This window comes from Hemicordylus capensis, chromosome 2, assembly GCF_027244095.1.
Source record: "Hemicordylus capensis ecotype Gifberg chromosome 2, rHemCap1.1.pri, whole genome shotgun sequence".
Lineage (NCBI taxonomy): Eukaryota > Metazoa > Chordata > Lepidosauria > Squamata > Cordylidae > Hemicordylus > Hemicordylus capensis.
Genome location: NC_069658.1, coordinates 403183256 through 403201202, shown reverse-complemented (window position 1 = coordinate 403201202; position 17947 = coordinate 403183256). Strand labels below are relative to the sequence as shown.

At 46.6% G+C, this 17947-nt stretch overlaps 1 protein-coding gene across 8 annotated transcripts in view; it reads left to right on the top strand.

Annotated features, from left to right (window-relative positions):
* CEP131 (centrosomal protein 131) overlaps positions 1 to 17947 on the top strand; it is a 67211-nt gene that overhangs the window by 32271 nt on the left and 16993 nt on the right. For 5 of the 8 annotated variants that reach the window (XM_053295965.1, XM_053295971.1, XM_053295967.1 and 2 more), the window contains 7 exons: positions 446 to 475; positions 4181 to 4283; positions 6403 to 6604; positions 7602 to 7709; positions 8035 to 8152; positions 9010 to 9084; positions 9182 to 9324. In XM_053295965.1, coding sequence (XP_053151940.1) covers positions 446 to 475; positions 4181 to 4283; positions 6403 to 6604; positions 7602 to 7709; positions 8035 to 8152; positions 9010 to 9084; positions 9182 to 9324 — 779 coding nt within the window. The remainder of the gene's footprint in view (positions 1 to 445; positions 476 to 4180; positions 4284 to 6402; positions 6605 to 7601; positions 7710 to 8034; positions 8153 to 9009; positions 9085 to 9181; positions 9325 to 17947) is intronic. The other 3 variants (XM_053295970.1, XM_053295968.1, XM_053295972.1) reach the window with 3 other exon arrangements.

The following is a 17947-nucleotide window of genomic DNA, read 5'->3' as shown; positions in this document are numbered from 1 at the left end:
TGGTCTTTCAGGGGGAGTGTGACCCCATCCAATACCAGGTAATCATGACTATCTTCGTGGCTTGATTATCCATGGCAAGGAAACTGCAGGCAGATAAGGATGTCCACTTGTTAAGGGTTTTAATAGGCAACTTTGCTAAACCAAAGAGATATCTCCACTTTGTTTTGATGTGTTCCTTTGGCACCTAACTATGGTGAGCAGTGTATTGATGCTTGGATTAGCCTCAGTTTGAGAAGTACTTTGAATAGATGCAGTAATTTAGCTGTCCCAACTCTTAGCACTTGCTGGAGCAGAATGCATTAAAGGCATCATCCATTCCTTATGCTGAGGAATACCTTGTTTTTTCTGCTCCATCTGCTTTCTTGCACTTGTCACCCAACACTCTCTCTACTTCGCACACCTTTCAATTTCCCTCTGTCTCTCACTTCTCCCTCTTTCTCTCTAGGTCTGGCGCACTCTGGGCCCCCTCTGTGAGGTAAACCTTTTCTGTGCGTGCTCCTTAGCTTCAACCTTTGTTCCTTTCACCTGTCTTGTTGGAGGTACAACTATTCTTGAATTCTTTAGGTGGCATCCGGCTCAACCCCACTCTGCGAGATTTAGGAAGGGCAGATCTTCATGCTTGGTCCAAAGAGCTATTCCTTGAATGTGACATTCCCATGATATCTACCTCAGGGGTCATGTCAGCAATGTTGGGCAACAGTGAGCAAGAAGAGAACCCCCAGCCCCATTGCTTCCATTGAACAACCATTTGATAGAGTTGGCTGTAAAGTAAAGCCAGTCAGCATTATTCAAGTACTTTAGCATGCCTTATTGCCTACACACACATCCTTTTGGAGTGGTGGTATGCAGTGAATAGACCCAGGTTCCAATCCCCCACCCGTTCATAAAATTTGGTGGATAGACTTGGGGAAAACCTGGAGATGGACAACAGTTGTCTTTCGGAGTGCCGAAGGAGGGGTATCTGCTTGTGGTATGTTCGTTCTTATGTTCATCTAATTGTTCTGTTAAATGGGTTTTGCAGGTTTTGTACTGGTTTCATACATCTATTTGGGCAGAGGCAGCAGTAGGATAAAATAAATTTGTGTTTTTCACTTGCTTTTTTCATTTATTTATCATGTTTATAAACCACCTGACATGTATATCCCTAGGTGATAAAAGCTGATAAAAAGACATGGTTTAAAACACAGCAACCATAAAAGCAGAATAATTAAAAAACTGTTTTATATAATAAAAGCAACTATTAAAACTGTTTTAAAATATTTTAACTAAAAGTCAGATAAAACAGTGGCATCTTAAGGGTCTTTTTAAAGGCAGCCAGAAACCGATTCTCTGGGGCAGCCACAGAGAAGGCCCAGCCCTGAGTTGCCACCAGGTGAGCCGATGCTCTTACTCGGTGGGAGGCACTCTCAGATACCCTGGACTCCAGCCACTGAGGGGTTTATAGGTAATAACCAGCACTTTGTATTTTGCTCAATAACATAGCAGCAGCCAGAGCCGTTGTTTTAACATTGGTGTTCTATGGTCACTTCAGGTTGTCCCAGAGACCAATCTGGCTGTCTCATTCTGCACCAATTGTAGTTTCTAGACAGCATACACAGGCAGCCCCACGTGAAATGTATTATAGTAATCAAGCTAGAAGGTTACCGGTATATGTACCTCTGTTGTAAGGTCATTTACCTTGATAAATGGTGTGGCTGACACATCGACTGAAGCTGATAAAAAGCACTCCTGGCCATTGCCTCAACCTGAGAAACCAGAGAGAGTATTGGATCCCAAGCTATGTACCTGTTCTTTCTGGGGGAGTGTCACCCAGCATATGTGTATGTACACCATAGGACACAAACCTTCTCTTGTATCACTTCTAGCTCTGTTAAACGCTATTGTCTGTCTCCAGCCCAATTCACTCTATTCAGCCTAGTGGACAATAAAGTAAGGTCATTGATGGCTCTCTCAAAAGACCCATTGTCGTTGCATAGGGGTGTGCATGGAACCGGCTGCAGTGGTTTGGTTCAAAGTCAAACCACCCGGGCCGCAAACCGGTTGAGTGTATTCTGTCTTTCTGGTTCGAGTGCTTTGCTTGTAAAGGGGACTCCAGTAACTTGGACCGGCTCCCTCTTTCTGAGGGCCAGTCCAGTTTGAGGTCGAATTGGGCCAATTCAAATCGAACCAGGTTTTATTTGAACTGGTTCCGCACATCCCATCACTGCAGGTTTTGGAACATATTGTGGCATCACCGCCTTCAAACATCCCATTGTTTGTAGGTCTAGGAAGCCGTGCATCTCATTCTGGATTCCCATAAAAAATTCAAGCATACAAATGGGGAGAGGGGGGAAGGGACAAAAATTATTCCGCATTTAGAATAAACTCTATTTACTCAGGGCTCTAGAGAGCTGCTGCTGGTCAGAGCAGGCAGTAAATGGCTAGATGAACTGGTAGTCTGAGGCAGGATAAGGCAACTGGCTGTCTTCATGTGTATTTTTGCCTATATTTTGTTCTTTTGGTTTTCTGACACTGTTAGTAATGGCCTGTGGATTGGAGAGTTAGAAGGAAGGGGAACCTGAAGTTACTCTACTGGGATAGGGGTCATAGGGCTTGTAGGGCTGCGCACGGTAGATAATGGCAGGATCTGACCTGATCCTGCAAATGTCGGTCTGGGGTCCTTTGGTCTCTTCGCAATGTCAGGGTCAGGATTGGGTATTTTTCCAACCAAACTTTAATTTTCAAAGTAAGGAGGCTACTCACTGTGAAACCTGGACAAAACGTATCCTAACACAAGAGAATCGCAGGAGAAATCAGCCAGTGCCACTTTATTTATTTAACTGTAAGTTAAAAATAGGCTTAAAACCTTTTTCTTTTTTTTTAAAGCATAAATGCATGCATGGGCAGGCAGATAGACGGCTTTTCTCTCTCTCTTTTTTTAATACCAAGCTACAATCAGCGGTGGAGTCCAACCACCATTAGGAGCTCTGAAATGTTCCAATTTTAACCGAACCACATTGGAGAATTCTGACCTGTCCTAGGCTTTCCGAGGTCTGGTTTGGTTGTTCTCCAGTGTGGCCCAAATGGGAACATTCCCAGCTTTCTTGATCCGTACTTGCACAGCTACTTACTGTGTATCTTCCTGACTACTAGAAGCTTTATCCAAAGCCCCGTTCAACATCAGAGTCATCAGCTGAAATCACTTGAGCATCTTTCTCTGCACGCATGGCTAGAAATATACCTTCTAAAATTGGATGGGTGGTGGGGAAAATCTCTATCTGGGATGCTCAGAAAGCATTTTTTGTTTTGGTGCAACTTTTGTAAATATATAGCCACAGAATATGCATAGTCCTAATCAATCCACGTGAGGGAGAAGAAGGTGATAGAACTACCAATATGCCCTATGCACATGAGAACTTACTTGAGAGTATACATCCAGTTATTGCTGTTAGCTGATCTACCTCTTGAATCAGTCTATGAGCTGTGAAGGAAACTTCCCTACAGGGCCTGTTTGCAAAGCTGGTTTGATGGAAACCCCACAGCCAGAGCAGGTGAGGGAATGTATTTCTGCAGGATATATACTTAACTACCTTTTCTTTGTGTATGGAAAGCATGCTCCCTGACTGTCTTTCTGCTTCATTGCATTACATTGTCAGTATTTAATAAATATATGTCTGATCTGTGTCTTGCCATTAAGGTCATATTCATGATCATAACAGGTAGGGGTGGAAGGCAGGGATGACCCTGTCTCCACCCCCCACCTCACCCCCGCCAGATAACCGCCGATCTCCTCTTCAGCACGCCGGCATGCACCCACACAGTCTGCGTTGCTCTGAGCAGCACAGATCACTGGAGGCTAGGAAAGCTAGACCAGGCCTCCAGGAATCCCAAAATGCACTGCATGAGCAGTGAGTTGGACAGTCTAGGTGCCTAAGTGTGTGCTCAGGCTGCGTGCAGCCCTAGCATTCACACGACCCCCAGAGTTGGCATAAAGGGTGCACTCACACTTAGGGTAAGCCCGCACTAGGGTGAAGGGTGGAACCAAGGAAAAAAACCCGGGCTCCTGGGGGAGGCAGGACTGGGATTGGCCTCGATCCAGCACTTCACACGAGCAGCCCTACCCAGGCAGGGGCTGTCCAAGCCTGAGTAGGGTTGCTCATGTGGATAGCCTCACTGGGTGCTTTCTCTTTTCTTCTAACAGGAAATAAAGAAACTGAAGGAGCTCATGAGTGCTACAGAGAAGATTCGGCGGGAGAAATGGATTGATGAGAAAACCAAGAAGATCAAAGAGATCACTGTGAGAGGTACTAGTGGACCATGGTGCATGCTTATCCTGTTGTGGTTGCCTTTTTCCCCACGTGGAGTCAGTCAGAGCTTTAAAACTCACCCTATTTGGGTGTGTTGTATCTCCACTCCTAAATTGAAGCCAACATTCTTATACCTGAATTTTTAGGAGGCATCTGGGAGGATCTTTTAAGAATACTAGGAAAGAGAATCCAGAGGGGTTGTCGATCATCTTCCGCCCTTTTGAGGAAAACTTGGTGGCCTCTGAGGCTTTGCCTTGTGCTCCTAGGATTATAGGTCAATCAATAATCTTTATTATGGTCCAAGACCAGCACAAGATACAACAGTTGAGCAGGATTCAAAATAATAAAAACAAATTATGCAACCATAAAACTATATTACAGTACTTTAAAGCGGCTATCCTTAGAAAAGAGGGTAACTATGAGATTATTTAACAGCTGTATTTAGAAAATTGTGAACATATAAAATGGGAAATATATAAAATGCAAAAAGTGGTGGCTGAAATAGGGTATATAGAATAAGGCATCTAAATAGGAACACTAAAAAAGTCAGTGGTTTAAAACTTTGCAGAGCTGATGCAAGTGAATGGTCTGGTAGTCACAACCTGGTGGATTCTACATGCTGCCATGCAGCACTTAGCAGTATTAAACGTGAAGGCCGGGTCTTCATCTGAGAGCAGCACCTGGGTGTAGACCTGGTTTGGGCAGCCAGGGTACTTGTGAAGTAGTGGAAATATAAGCTTGGCCCAAATGTCTCTGTAAAAGGGGCAAAAGAGGAGTACATGTGCTGTGGTTTCTACCTCCCTGCGTCACAGGGACGAAAACTCTTTCTGCAATTGGGATCTTTCTGTATTTGCCTTCCGATACAGCGGATGGAGGGGCATGACTACGGAAGAGGGTAAAAGCCCTTCTGTGGCTTGGGATTTCTAGCTGTGACACGCACGCGGCGGGGGAGGCAGAGTATCTGTGCCTTTCCAAGGACAGGAAGGTTGGAACCCTGCCTAGGTCAGCCTGGCACTCAATGTCCATTATCCTCGGTTTGATAACTGGGTTTGCCAGGTCACGTTTCATAGCAAGTGGGGGTGGGGGACCCAGGAGTGCCAATTTAGTCTACACTGCACTTTTCCAGGAAAATTGAAAATTGTCCTGTAGGGTCAGAGGGGCCAGGCCCCGAGGTTTGAGGGATAGTTTAAGCTGGACCCAGAGGTTAAGAATGGACAGCCACACTTTGGCCTCAACCTTTGTCATGCCTGTTTCCAAGCATAGGGTGGCATTTGAGATACAGTGAGGCATTGGAGGGCCGCTCTTAGAAATTTGGACTGCACCCACTCCAAAGGTGGGGGGCAAGATTGGTGGGGGCCTCTGATTGGGCACAGTAGAGGAGTTGCTCCAACGTCTTGGCCTCAGATAATTTGAGCACTGCGGGTACATAATGGCCCCCTCTAGTCCGCAGGAATTTTGGAATGGCGCTGGAGCTCCTCTGAGTGGTGAGGGCGACATGGCCAGAGTGGGCCTTTCTTGAGCCAGAGGCATATAGGACCACTCCCAGATATTTAAAACTAGCGACTTGTTTGACTTTGTAGCCATTTATACTCAAGAGAAAGGTCTTGGGTCTTCTGGCCAAGGCCATAACTCAGCTTTTTTTTTAAAGGTTATAGGTCAGATTATTCCTTTTCCGTGGCTTGCATCTGATCTCAGCTCTTTGTTTGGAACAGAGATCAAGGTGACCAAGCAAGGGGAGGGCTTTTATTAGAATACAATAACTTTTTATGTCAGCACAGTATGCAGCAAGTCTCCTTCATGCAGTATTATCTCCTTCATTCAGTAGGTCAGTCAGCAAATGCCAACTAGCACAAAAATGTCCCTGAGCACCAGGTGTTCTGTGTGCCAAGAAAACCCTAGTCATGTGTTACGTGCCATGAATAAGGAGTACATACTTGCAGAAAATACCTCATCTTCAAGTGCAATAATTTGCACAGCTCAATTAAGTTGGCAAGCAGTGCCAAAGGAAAGAAGGCTCCTTTCTTTGTTTCTTGCTGCTTGCTCTGACATTGCCTGTGTGTGACTTGCTCGTACCTTTCCATCTCCTGCTGAATGTCTTCTCCATTCTCTCCCCCAGGTCTGGAGCCCGAGATCCAGAAACTCATTGCGAAGCACAAACTAGAGATCAAAAAGCTGAAAACACTGCATGAGGCAGAGTTACTGCAGTCGGATGAGCGGGCAGCCCAGCGCTACGTACGCCAGGCTGAAGAGCTGAGGGAGATGCTGGAGCATGAGAAGGAAGAGCAGGGGCAGCGAGAGAGAGAGCTGGCAAGGCAACGGTATGAAGGGAGCAGGGTGGCAGGTGGGCAAAAGGCATGAGAAAGTGAGAGAGGACAGTCACAGTTGTGCAAGGAGGGAGGAACTGACAAGGCAACCCACTGTGAAGGCAGGCAGGAGAAGGGGAATAGGTATGGCAGTGATACAGGGAAGAAGAGGTGGCCTGGGATTAGGGTGGGACACAGAAGCAGAATGGGGGCAGAAACAAGCAGAACTTCCATTGTCACTCCTGGAGGAGGGCTGGAGGGGCCACAGCATCCTGTTGGAGAAAGTAACGCTCCTGCAAGTTGTGTGAATGTCTCATTAGCTGGAAGCTAGCCTCCATGACACAACAAGGCTAGGTATTCTGCTGGGTTCACCAGTCTGTCCTAGTGAACTGTGTCCACTTATGCCACTGGCTCTTGAACGCCGTGAGAGAGAGCATGCACATGAGGAATTATTGCAAAGTGGCATTGTATTTCTCTGTCTAGAAGCCGCATTGTGGTGCTGCCCCGGCTTCCAGGCTTGGCTTCAAAAATATGCTTCTACTTTTGATACTCGGAGAATTTCTTCTCTCTTGATGTATCTCTGTTTTGAGGTGCCTCTCCTTTTGGCTTTCAATGAGTCAAGGCAGGCACCTGGTGTAGCCTTCTGGTAGGGAGTGCCATGAGTAGGGAGGCAGCAGAGAGGGGTGTGGATGAGCATTCCCTGCTCTTACCTTTCATAATGTTCTTACTGAGTCTTTGCTCAAGACTGCCTTGTGGCCCCTGCTGTGGGAGTTCCTCATTCCCACAACTGCCATGCTTCCTGAGGGAGATCTGGTCCCTCCCTTCTGTGTTAAGCCTCATAGCTGGATTTTTAAATGCCTTTTTCCATCTCCCAAAGGGACCATGTGTCCTTTCCCCATTTTCTCCCACCAGAGGAAACTCTTGGCCTTGCTGCTTTCCCCTAGACCCTGGGCCAAGCCAAGGCGACAGCTGCCTTGGTAAGACCCTCTCTGAAAGAGTCCCCTCTACACAGATACGAAAAGCAGCTGGAGCAGGAGGAGCAGGCTCTGCAGCAACAGCGGCGCCGGCTGTACAGTGAGGTGGCTGAGGAGAAAGAGAGGCTCAACCAACAGGCAGCCCGGTAAGAGAAGGAGGCATGTTGAGTTTGAAGCTGGTGGGTGTGTGGCTTAACAGTTTGCTCTTGCATGGTAAAGTTAAGACAAACAGGTCAGATGCCCGGAGCAAATTGTCCTAGGAGGATTGCTTCTGTCACCACCATCTCATGCTTGGTGCTCAAGGTACCAGTTGAGACTAGAGCAATTTGCTCGGGTTAGAGTGGGGGTCTTTAGTCAGAACAGGGAGACTTGCAGCTTTGAGCTCCTCTCTTGCAGTATCCCTGCAGACACTGTGGCCTGTTATCAACCTGGTGACTGTTTGTTCCGCTGATCCTGATCTCTGCTCCACAGGCAGAGGGCTGAGCTGGAGGAGCTGCAGCGGCAGCTGGAAGAGAACAGCTCTATTGTCACCAAAGTACTGAAGGAAGAATATGAGAAGGGGAAGGAGGAGCAGGAGAAACGCCATCAGGTTTGCATTATTGTAGGATCCAAGGGATTTCCACTCAGCAGTGCACCATATATTCTCTTGCTGTGTGTGCGGATAATTTGATCTCTCTGATTTCTCACTTTGGGGCCCTGTAATTTTAACTGCAGCTTGAGTTCCTGTTAACCAAAAGGCTCAAAGAGGGTTCCGCATTATGCAGAAAAGCTCTGTAACTTATGCTATCTTCAACCCTGTTGGACAGGTTGCATCCTACAGGAGGGGTGGCATGCTGTCTGTCTCCAGCATGAGAGCTAGTTCTGACGCTTGTTGCTACAGGCTGAGAGGGTCTACTTTTGGACTCATGACAAGACAAGGTGGAATGAGCCTGTCTTGCTGCACCATCCTCCTGTTGATAACTCTGTTTATCATGGGGCAATCTCAGCCCTTTGTGAGTGTCCATTTGGTGATCATGCTGGCTAATATATGCCTATTCATGTGCCCTTCTGACTTGCAAGCTCTCGTCCAAGCCTGCCCTTTTTATCCAGGCTCTTGGCCAATGAGCTGTCCCTTGCTCTTTAAATTTTTAGCTGCATTTGTTCTGGTTTTTTTTTTTTTTTTTTTTAATTTTTATCTTCTAAACAATTTTGTATTGTTTTTATCTTGATTTTGTGTTGTATTTTTTGCTTAATGTTTTAATGCTGCATTGTGAGCTGCCCAGAGAACAATTTGTTATGGGGCAGCTAACAGAGTTTATCATTATCATTAACCACCCTGGGTCTTAGGACAATAAAGAAAGAAATTAAATAATATGGACTCGCTAGGTTTGGTGTATAGCAGGAATGGAAGGAAGCAGTTGAACAAGTCTCTGCCCACCTCACTGTATTCTTTTCTCTCCCCTCAAGGCAGAAGTGCAGGCCCTGAAAGTGCGGCTAGAGATAGAGAAGCAGGCCTGGGAGGCCAACTACCTGAAGAAGGAGGTAATGTTGGGTTTCCCACTTTAAGCCACAGTCGCACTCTCACTGTCCCTTGGTTGCCTGAATGAGATTTGCCCATTCCCTCTTGCACTGTCTCTAGGAAGCCTGGCTGCTCACTCGGGAGCGAGAGCTGAGGGAAGAATTGCGGAAAGAGAGGGATAAGGAAATTGAATTAGTCATCCAACGGCTAGAAGCCGACATGTCTTCTGCCAAGGAGGAGTGTGAGAGAGCCACAGAGAACAGGTGAGACGCTGTTATGCCAGGGTCTGAAATAGTTGCTGAGTTCTCCAGCATTGCTTCCTAAAATGTGTTCTGCATTTCAGCTTTATAAAGTGATTTCTCAGTGTGAACCTTGATATGCAATTGTGTAGCTGTATGTGACACACACTTTAAAAAGTAATGCTAGCTAATGTATGTATCTGCACAGATCCGATTACTCAGGTTTTGCATGAATTGTTTGCTTTCTTATAGAAAAACTTTGGCCATTTGGATGGAGTACTGTGAACTAGCAGAGACTGTTGCTAGGCTGGAGGAAAGGGCACAGACTAGCTTAAGTGTCCTTGCAGGTGTTTCTTAATGTTCCTTGTTCATTCTCCTTCATTGCTTTCCTTGATTGATACACTGATTTGATTTTCCTTGATTGATATACTGCCTGCAGCAATGAGTAACTAACTTGACTTCACAGAAGGGGTAACTGATGTTCCTTTTTGACTAAATTCTTCCTAGTCTCAGACTTGCTTCCTTGCCTCCTGATTTATTCATAGGTCTAGGTATTTATTAGACCTGGGATATGCTGTAAGCATAGGCAAGTCCCAGTCTGTGTATGAAGGCACTTCCCTGTGTGTTTCTGAACCTGTAGGGGATAGGGACTCCCTCAGAACTAGTTTGCTTTACACACACAAAAGTCTTGCTCAGAGATCAGAACACATTAATCCTTGATGTGATCCCAGCGTATTCACACCACTGGGATAGGCACCTGTACAGGAGACCAATCGAGAAGATTCTCAAAGCTTCACATGGTGCTCCAGACTCCACCCATGGTGCGCATGCATCCACCGATATAGGCAGTTGGAGCGCTGCTCTCTTCAGTTCCTTTCCAACCACTGACCAGTACAGATGTCTTCTCGGTTGCTGAGGCCAGGGACATCTCATGGGTTATCCTCTCTCAAGAGCTCCAGGCAGGACAGAAAGTAAATAGTTAAAAAACTAAGCCACACCCACCCTAGCCTGAGGGGGATAACCCCGCCCCAGTTCTTTCTGTCCTGCCTGGAGCTCGACCTCCAGTGGTTTCTCCTACCCCATCAGAAGCCAATCGTAAGGAAGTGTAGACTGCTTCTGAAGTTGCCACCAGACCTGCGGCGCTCTCTCCGCTGGTGGATCAACTCCAACAACCTGAATTGGGGAAAGACCTTCTTGGACCCACAGATGTTCATCATAACAACAGACACAAGTGACGGGCTGGGGAGCCCACTGCCTCAACCAGTTGGCGCAGCAGCTATGGAACAAGGAGGAGCATTCTCACAACATAAATTGGAGGGAACTCCGTGCAATTCGCCTAGCATTACTAGCATTCCAGGAGATCATCCAATAGCAATAGCAATAGCACTTACATTTATATACCGCTCTATAGCCGGAGCTCTCTAAGCGGTTTACAATGATTTAGCATATTGCCCCCAACATTCTGGGTACTCATTTTACCGACCTCGGAAGGATGGAAGGCTGAGTCAACCTTGAGCCCCTGGTCAGGATCGAACTTGTAACCTTCTGGTTACAGGGCGGCAGTTTTACCACTGCGCCACCAGGGGCTCCGACGTATTCGTAAAGACCGACAATAAGACGGTAAAGGTGTATGTAAACAAGCAATGGGGACCGGGTCCAGGTCACTTCACCAGGAGGCTGTCCTTCTGCTGTCCTGGGCAGAGAGCAACCTTCCTTCCCTGATGGCACACCATGTCAAGGGAGAGCTGAACCTGGTTGCAGACTGGTTAAGCTGGGCTGACATCCAACTGGGGGAGTGGGCTCTAAATCCATCAGTTTTTACCCAGATAACAGAGAAGATGGGCATGCCCGAGGTAGACCTCTTCATTACTCCGAAGAATGCGCAATTACCAGTGTTTATGACTAGATTTCCATGCAGGGAGGCGATGGCAGTGGATGCCCTATCCAGTCCATGGCCAGATGCTCTCCTTTATATGTATCCTCCGACACCTCTGTTGGCCAGAGTCCTGCAATGGATGTGTCTTCGAGCAAGAGTACTCTTAGTGGCACCATTCTGGCCCAGGAGACCCTGGTTTCCAGAGCTCCTACATCTGGCGGTGGAGCCACCTTGGGAGTTGCCTCAGACCCTGGACCTGCTCCATCAGGGTCCAGTTTTACACCCGGATCCATGTTGGTTTTGGCTCATCGTTTGGAAACTGAGCAGTGAGTCCTCAGCCAACATGGCTACTCGGAGGGAGTTCTCAGCACTATGCTGGTGTTGCGAAGTCCATTGACAGAGAGAATTTATCAGTATACATGGCGAGCACTCCCTTCTCTGGATGTCACGCAACTCCATTCCGAAGGGCACGGCTAAGTTATGTCATCTCTTGTTCTTCTTACAAGAAGGGTTCAAGAAGGGACTATGTCCAAATACCCTGAAACGGCAGGCGTTACCGTTGATGGAGTTGCTCTCAGCAGAAAAGGGCAAAATATCTGTCACATCCTCACCAGCGTAGGTTCTTGTGAGGTGCCTCACTGATGTTACCTCCAACAGTGCATAGGTTACCCTCTTGGGAACTACATACTGTCCTCAAGGCATTGCACGCTCACTCTTTTGAACCTTTGGCAGCTATTCTGATCAGGGTCTTATCGTCTAAATTGGCCTTTTTTGGTGGCCATCACTTCTGCAAGGCTCATCTCGGCGCTGCAGGCACTGTCTGTAAAACAGGTCATATTGTATATTTCAGAAAGAGGCCATCAGGCTCATTCTAGACCCCTTCATGAGGCCAAAGGTGCCGTCCCCCTTCCACCCATCGCAAGATGGGTCCCTACCTTCATTCTGCCCCAAACCCGTCCATCCTATGGAGCGGAAATGGCACAAGTTGGATGTTAAGCGATGTCTTAAGGTCTATATTAGACGCTCAGCCTCATTCAGATTGTCAGACGCTCTGTTTGCATTCTATGGGGGTCCCAGATTCCTCGACCACTGTTGCAACGTGGATTATAGCGTGTATATCGATGGCCTACAAGGTTCAGAAGTTGAGGCTACCAACGCATCTCTCTGCACATTCTACTAGAGCAGCAGCAGTGTCAGTAGCATTTTCCACTAATGCACTGGTTGAAGAGATCTGCAAGGCGGCCACCTGGGCGTCGCCTTCCACTTTCACCAAACTTTACAAGATCGAGGATTTCGCGTCTGCCCGGGCAACCTTTGGCAGATGGGTCTTGCAACAAGTTCTTCCTCGCTAGTAGACCAGAGTGCTCCCACCCAAGTTGGACAGCTGTGGTATGTCCCATGAGATGTCCCTGGCCTCAGCAACCGAGAACAGAGCATTGGTTTCACTTACCGTGAAGGCTTCTTCTGGTTGCTGGGGCCAGGGACATCTCGGCCCACCCAGTTGTGATTTTGCGCTCTGGTCTACTTCTGTTGAAATGGTGGAGACTGACATCTAGTTCTACAGTTGGTTGCTACACTCTGTTATTCTGGAATGTTAAACCTGTTTATTCTGACCTACTGTTTTCTACTGTTTTGTATTGCCTTTGTCCTCTTATGTCTCGGTCCGAAAGAACTGGGGCGGGGTTATCCCCCTCAGGCTCTAGTGGGTGTGGCTTAGTTTTTTAACTATTTACTTTCTGTCCTGCCTGGAGCTCTTGAGAGAGGATAACCCATGAGATGTCCCTGGCCCCAGCAACCAGAAGAAGCCTTCACAGTTAATGAATCCAATGCTCTGTTCTGCTTCGTTGGGGTTTGCCACCTCAGCCACTTGGATAAGTGAGAAAATTATTTATATATCTTCTGTTATTACTAGCTCTTCTTGTTGGACTGTTTACATGACAGACAAGAAGAAAAATACCTTTAAAAGGTGTCGGAAATGTAACCGTTTTCCCCTCGTCCAATCGACACTTGCTGTGTCTTCTCTGTTTGGGAGAAGAACATAATACTGAAAACCATAAAATTTGTCAGGAGTTTTCCAAACAAACTTGGAAAATTAGAATTGAGGTTAAAGGATGCTATTTACAATTTGGTGCTAAAACCTCCATTAACTATGTTGAGCTCGACGGTCGCCCCGGTATCAAAATTGGTCAATTCTTTGACATCTAAGAGTGTGACCCCTTCTACAAAGTCCTCAAGTAAGGGAAAGGTGAAGTTGACATCGGCTCCATTTATTGATCATTTGTTTGTGGATATTCATCTATATATTTAAATATTTCATTTCCTTATTGTATTTTTCTATGCTATGAGAGGTTTTGTTTGTTATGTTATGCTGACCTTGGGTCGCAAATAAAGGACTTTGACAAGTATGATTGACCTTAGCAATACTGATTATGTGGTTGAAGTTCCAAGGACTCTGTCCTCTCCCGCTGTCACTCTTGGACATTTAATGGAAGATGAGAGACAGAATCTGATACCGTATCAGACTTTCCAGTTGACAGCCTGTCCATCTTCCAAAGGGTTTACTCATACAGATTGCTATGCGCATCCCTTGGTGTAGTACGCTACACTGACCCAGTCAGGGATGTAGGCATCTTTTTTTACGCCACATTTACCATTGTCTCGGGAGGTTATACATACGGTCACCTCAGGTTCGGTGTCCTTCCATACTACTTAAGCTACCATGTTGACTCAAGCTGATCCTGAATCACTTCTTGCACCGACCACTCCATCTAATCCAGTGCAAGCTATTCTTCCACCATTAAGCCAGCCTCACCACTTGAACCTCAAATTCCAGCTCCGGTACTCTCAGACCATACACCACGGGACACCCAGTTGTCTGGCCCTTCTCCCATCCTAGATTATCCTGCATCTGATTCAGACACAGACTCGCAAGCCACTGAGAACCCATTGGAACCATCCCCGGATGATGAGGTACTTCAAAAAGCCTCTGAGTCACCGAAAGAGGAACACAGGAACTATCATTTCTTGACTACTGATATGGCCAAAGCCTTGGGCCTCAATCTTAAACAAGTTACTGAAAACGCTGAAGTTTCTGTTAACAAGTTTTTGCAAATTGCAAAAACTTCCCAACCTACTGCATTACCTATATTCCCAGTGCTGCTACAAGCTTCAAAACAGGCATGGAAGAAGCCATCTACTACAGCCCCCACCTCCAGGTGGCTGGAAAATATGTATAATGTCCAAGAAGAAGGTTATGAATACTTTTTCAAACACCCACAACCTAACTCGGTGGTTAACTACTCGTCATCTTCCCGCTTGGGTAAGCAACATGCAGCCCCAATTGACAAAGAGGGTCATAAGTTAGACTCCCTTGGTAGATGTTTGTATTCCACTAGTACTCTGGCAATGCATATTGCCAACTACACTGCGTGTATGTCACACTACCAACACTCTTTGTGGGAGGAGCTTGCTACCAAGCCGTAAGATGTGCGGGTGAAAATTAAAGATCCGTAGATCAGATCAGCGGATATTACTAGGCAACAAATTAGCACAGCTCGCCATCTGATGGACTGTGAGTCAAAGAACATGGCAAGTTCGATAGCCTTGTGATGTCATGTTTGGCTTCACTCCTCTGTGTTGCAGTATGAAACTAGGGAGAAAATTGAGGACCTCCTCTTCAAGGGTGAAGGGATCTTCAGCTCCAAAACTGATGATACATTAGAAAAATTGAAGAAATTGAAATTGACTGCGAAGTCATTTGTGGTCCTAACCACTCAATCTGGCTATCAATCTAGGCCAAAGCCTTCCTTTATACCTAACGTTCCCTATATGGGAAGTACAGATCTCAATACAAACCCATCGATGAGAGACTTTAAGAAATCCTTAAGGCCTTTGAGTAACCCCTATCAGCAGAGGGGAAAATCTGTTGTCCAGCGCCCTAAACAGGGTGAGAATTCGAAGCAGAACCTTTGATAACTTGAACGTTCCTGACCAAGTTCCCATAATCTCCTGGCATCTGGACAACTGGAGATGCATAACTATGGACAAGTTGGTGCTTTCCATAGTCCAATTGGGCAATGCCATTTCATACTCGCCCTTGGTTCATGGGCATAAGATCCACAACACCTACCCCCGCTCTACAGGTGGAAGTAATACCCCTTTTGGGAAGAGATGCGATAGAGCACGTTCCCCCAACCATCCAAGGGAGTGGGTTCTATTCCAGTTATTTCCAAGTGCCAATGAAGGTCGGAGGCATTCATCCTATCCTGGACCTCAGGACACTCAACAATTTGTGCAGACCACCAAATTTTGCATGATCTCCATTGTGTGCATGATCCAACTTCTGGTGGGATATAGATGGTTCATTGCCATCGATTTGAAGGACTCTTACTTTCATGTCCGGATTTGCCCAAAAGACAGTACCTGTGTTTCACGGTCGGCCCTCTAGCCTACCAATACAAAGTCCTGCCCTTTGGGCTCTCTACCACCCCGAGGGTGTTTACCAAGGTAATGGCTGTGGTGATCGCTCATCTCCGTCCCCTTGGTCTAGAGCTATACCCATACTTGGACGACTGGCTTTTGACAGCCCAGTCCAAGGACAAACTGGAGCAGGATCTTAATACCCTTCTGCTCATCTCAACAGTTTAGGCATCAGTGTGAACTACAAGAAGTCCAAAATGATCCCTACATGGGCCATTTTGATTATAGGGGCATTGTTGGATGCCAGCCAACAAGGTTTTCCTTCCAGAAGACAGGATACTGAAGCTACTGCACCACATGAACCTGGCTCTCTTGACCCCTACGAGGACTGCGCACCAGATACAAATACTGCTGGGCCTAATGGCCTCATGTACCGCTTCAGTAGTTCATGCAAAGCGCCCTCTGCAACTCAGGTTTTTGAGGAACTTTGATCTCCTTTAAAGATCTCTAAGACAACTGTTGCAGATACTGCAAATGTTCCAAAATTCCCTCTGGTGGTGGTCCCTTTGGGAAAGCCTAAGCACAGGCATCCCCTTCCAGCCTTCTTCTCTCAAGTGATAGTCACTCCGGACACTTCCAGGGAAGGTTGGGGAGCTCACTGCCTCACTTACAAGGTGAACGGGTGTTAGACGATCACCCAGAGGTGCCTTCACATAAATGTGCTGGAACTGCTGGTGTGTTTTCTCGGCTCGAAGGCCTTCAGACCTATATTACAGGGCAAAGTAGTGCAGCTTGTGATTGACAACACTATCGCCATCGCTTATGTGAAACAATCAAGGGGGGACTGTTTCATATCCCCTATGCAGTTTGGCACTGAAGCTCTGGAACTGATGCATTCAATATGAAATTAACTGTGGCGATCCACATCAAAGGAGTAAACAATGTGGAAGCAGACTCACTGAGCCGCACCTTGCATCACTTGGATGTTCACAAATGTAGTGTGTCCATGACCTACCTGCTGCTGATATTCCACACATGGGGGTTTCTTCAAGTGGACTTATTCGCATCAAAGCAGAATACAAGATGCAATCTGTTGTACAAGGGCAGGCGTAGACACCAAATCCATGGGAGACGCCTTTCTTGCTCTGTGGAACGCAACTCTGTATTACATGTTTCCGCCCCTTCCCTTAATCCCAAGAATCCTCAATAGGATTATCCATCAAAGGACAGACTGCATTCTTATCGGATTGGCCATGTCAGGCATGATATTCTACTGTCTTGAGACTGTCCAAGGGCAGATACCGGACCTGCTGTCCATGCATCGTGGCCAGGTGTTGCATCCAGACATCAAGATGCTGAAACTCACCGTGTGGAGAATCAAGTCCCTGAACCCTGTGCCCAGCTACTAGAAGAGATCCTTTTTAATGAGAAGAAGCCTTCTATGTGGAAGACGTATGCTGCCAATTGAAAACGCTTGACACCATATGCAGCAACTCACTCATCCTGAAGGGCTACCATATTACAGATATTGTAGTATCTCTCCAGTCTAAAGCTGGCTGGCCTTTCTAATCCATCTCTTAAGATCCACTTTGCTGCTTTCTCTAGCTGTCATGCAGGGGTGGACGCCTCTACTGTTTACTCCCATCCCTTCTCCATGAAGTTTCTTAAGGGCCTGGAGAACATATACCCTCATACAAGAGCCACAACACCAGCATGGTCTCTATCTTTGGTTCTGATGGGTCTCATGAAAACCCTGTTAGAACTCATTGCTACTCCCCCTTTGCGATTCTTGTCCATTGAAACGGCCATTCTTATAGCTATCTCCATGGCCAAGACTGGGGTAGTTGTGTGCCCTAAGGTCTGATCTCCCTTATATCAGCTTTCATAAAGACAAAGTAGTCCTGCATATGGGCATGTCTTTTATTCCAAAGGTAAACACAAGTTTCCACATTAACCAAGATGTGATTCTGCCGACTTTCCCCCTACAACCCACAGTCTGACTTAGAGTGCTATCTACACACATTGGATGTCCACCAAGCCTTAGCCTTCTATCTGGATAAGACTCATTCCTTTTGTAAAGATAATAGACTTTTCGTTTCCTATAGAAAGGACAAAAAAGGCATGTGAATCACTCAGCAATGCTTGTCATGCTGGATTATCCAAGTCATAGTTGAGGCATACAAGTCTCAAGGCAAAGTCCCACCTAAGGGTGTTAAAGCCCACTCTACAAGAGCAGTGTTCTCTTCAGCCGCCAATCTGTCAGGAGTCTCCATGACTAAGATTTGGAGAGCTGCGACTTGGTCTTTGGACCACCCCTTCATTAAACATTACACACTAGAGCGCTATGCGCTT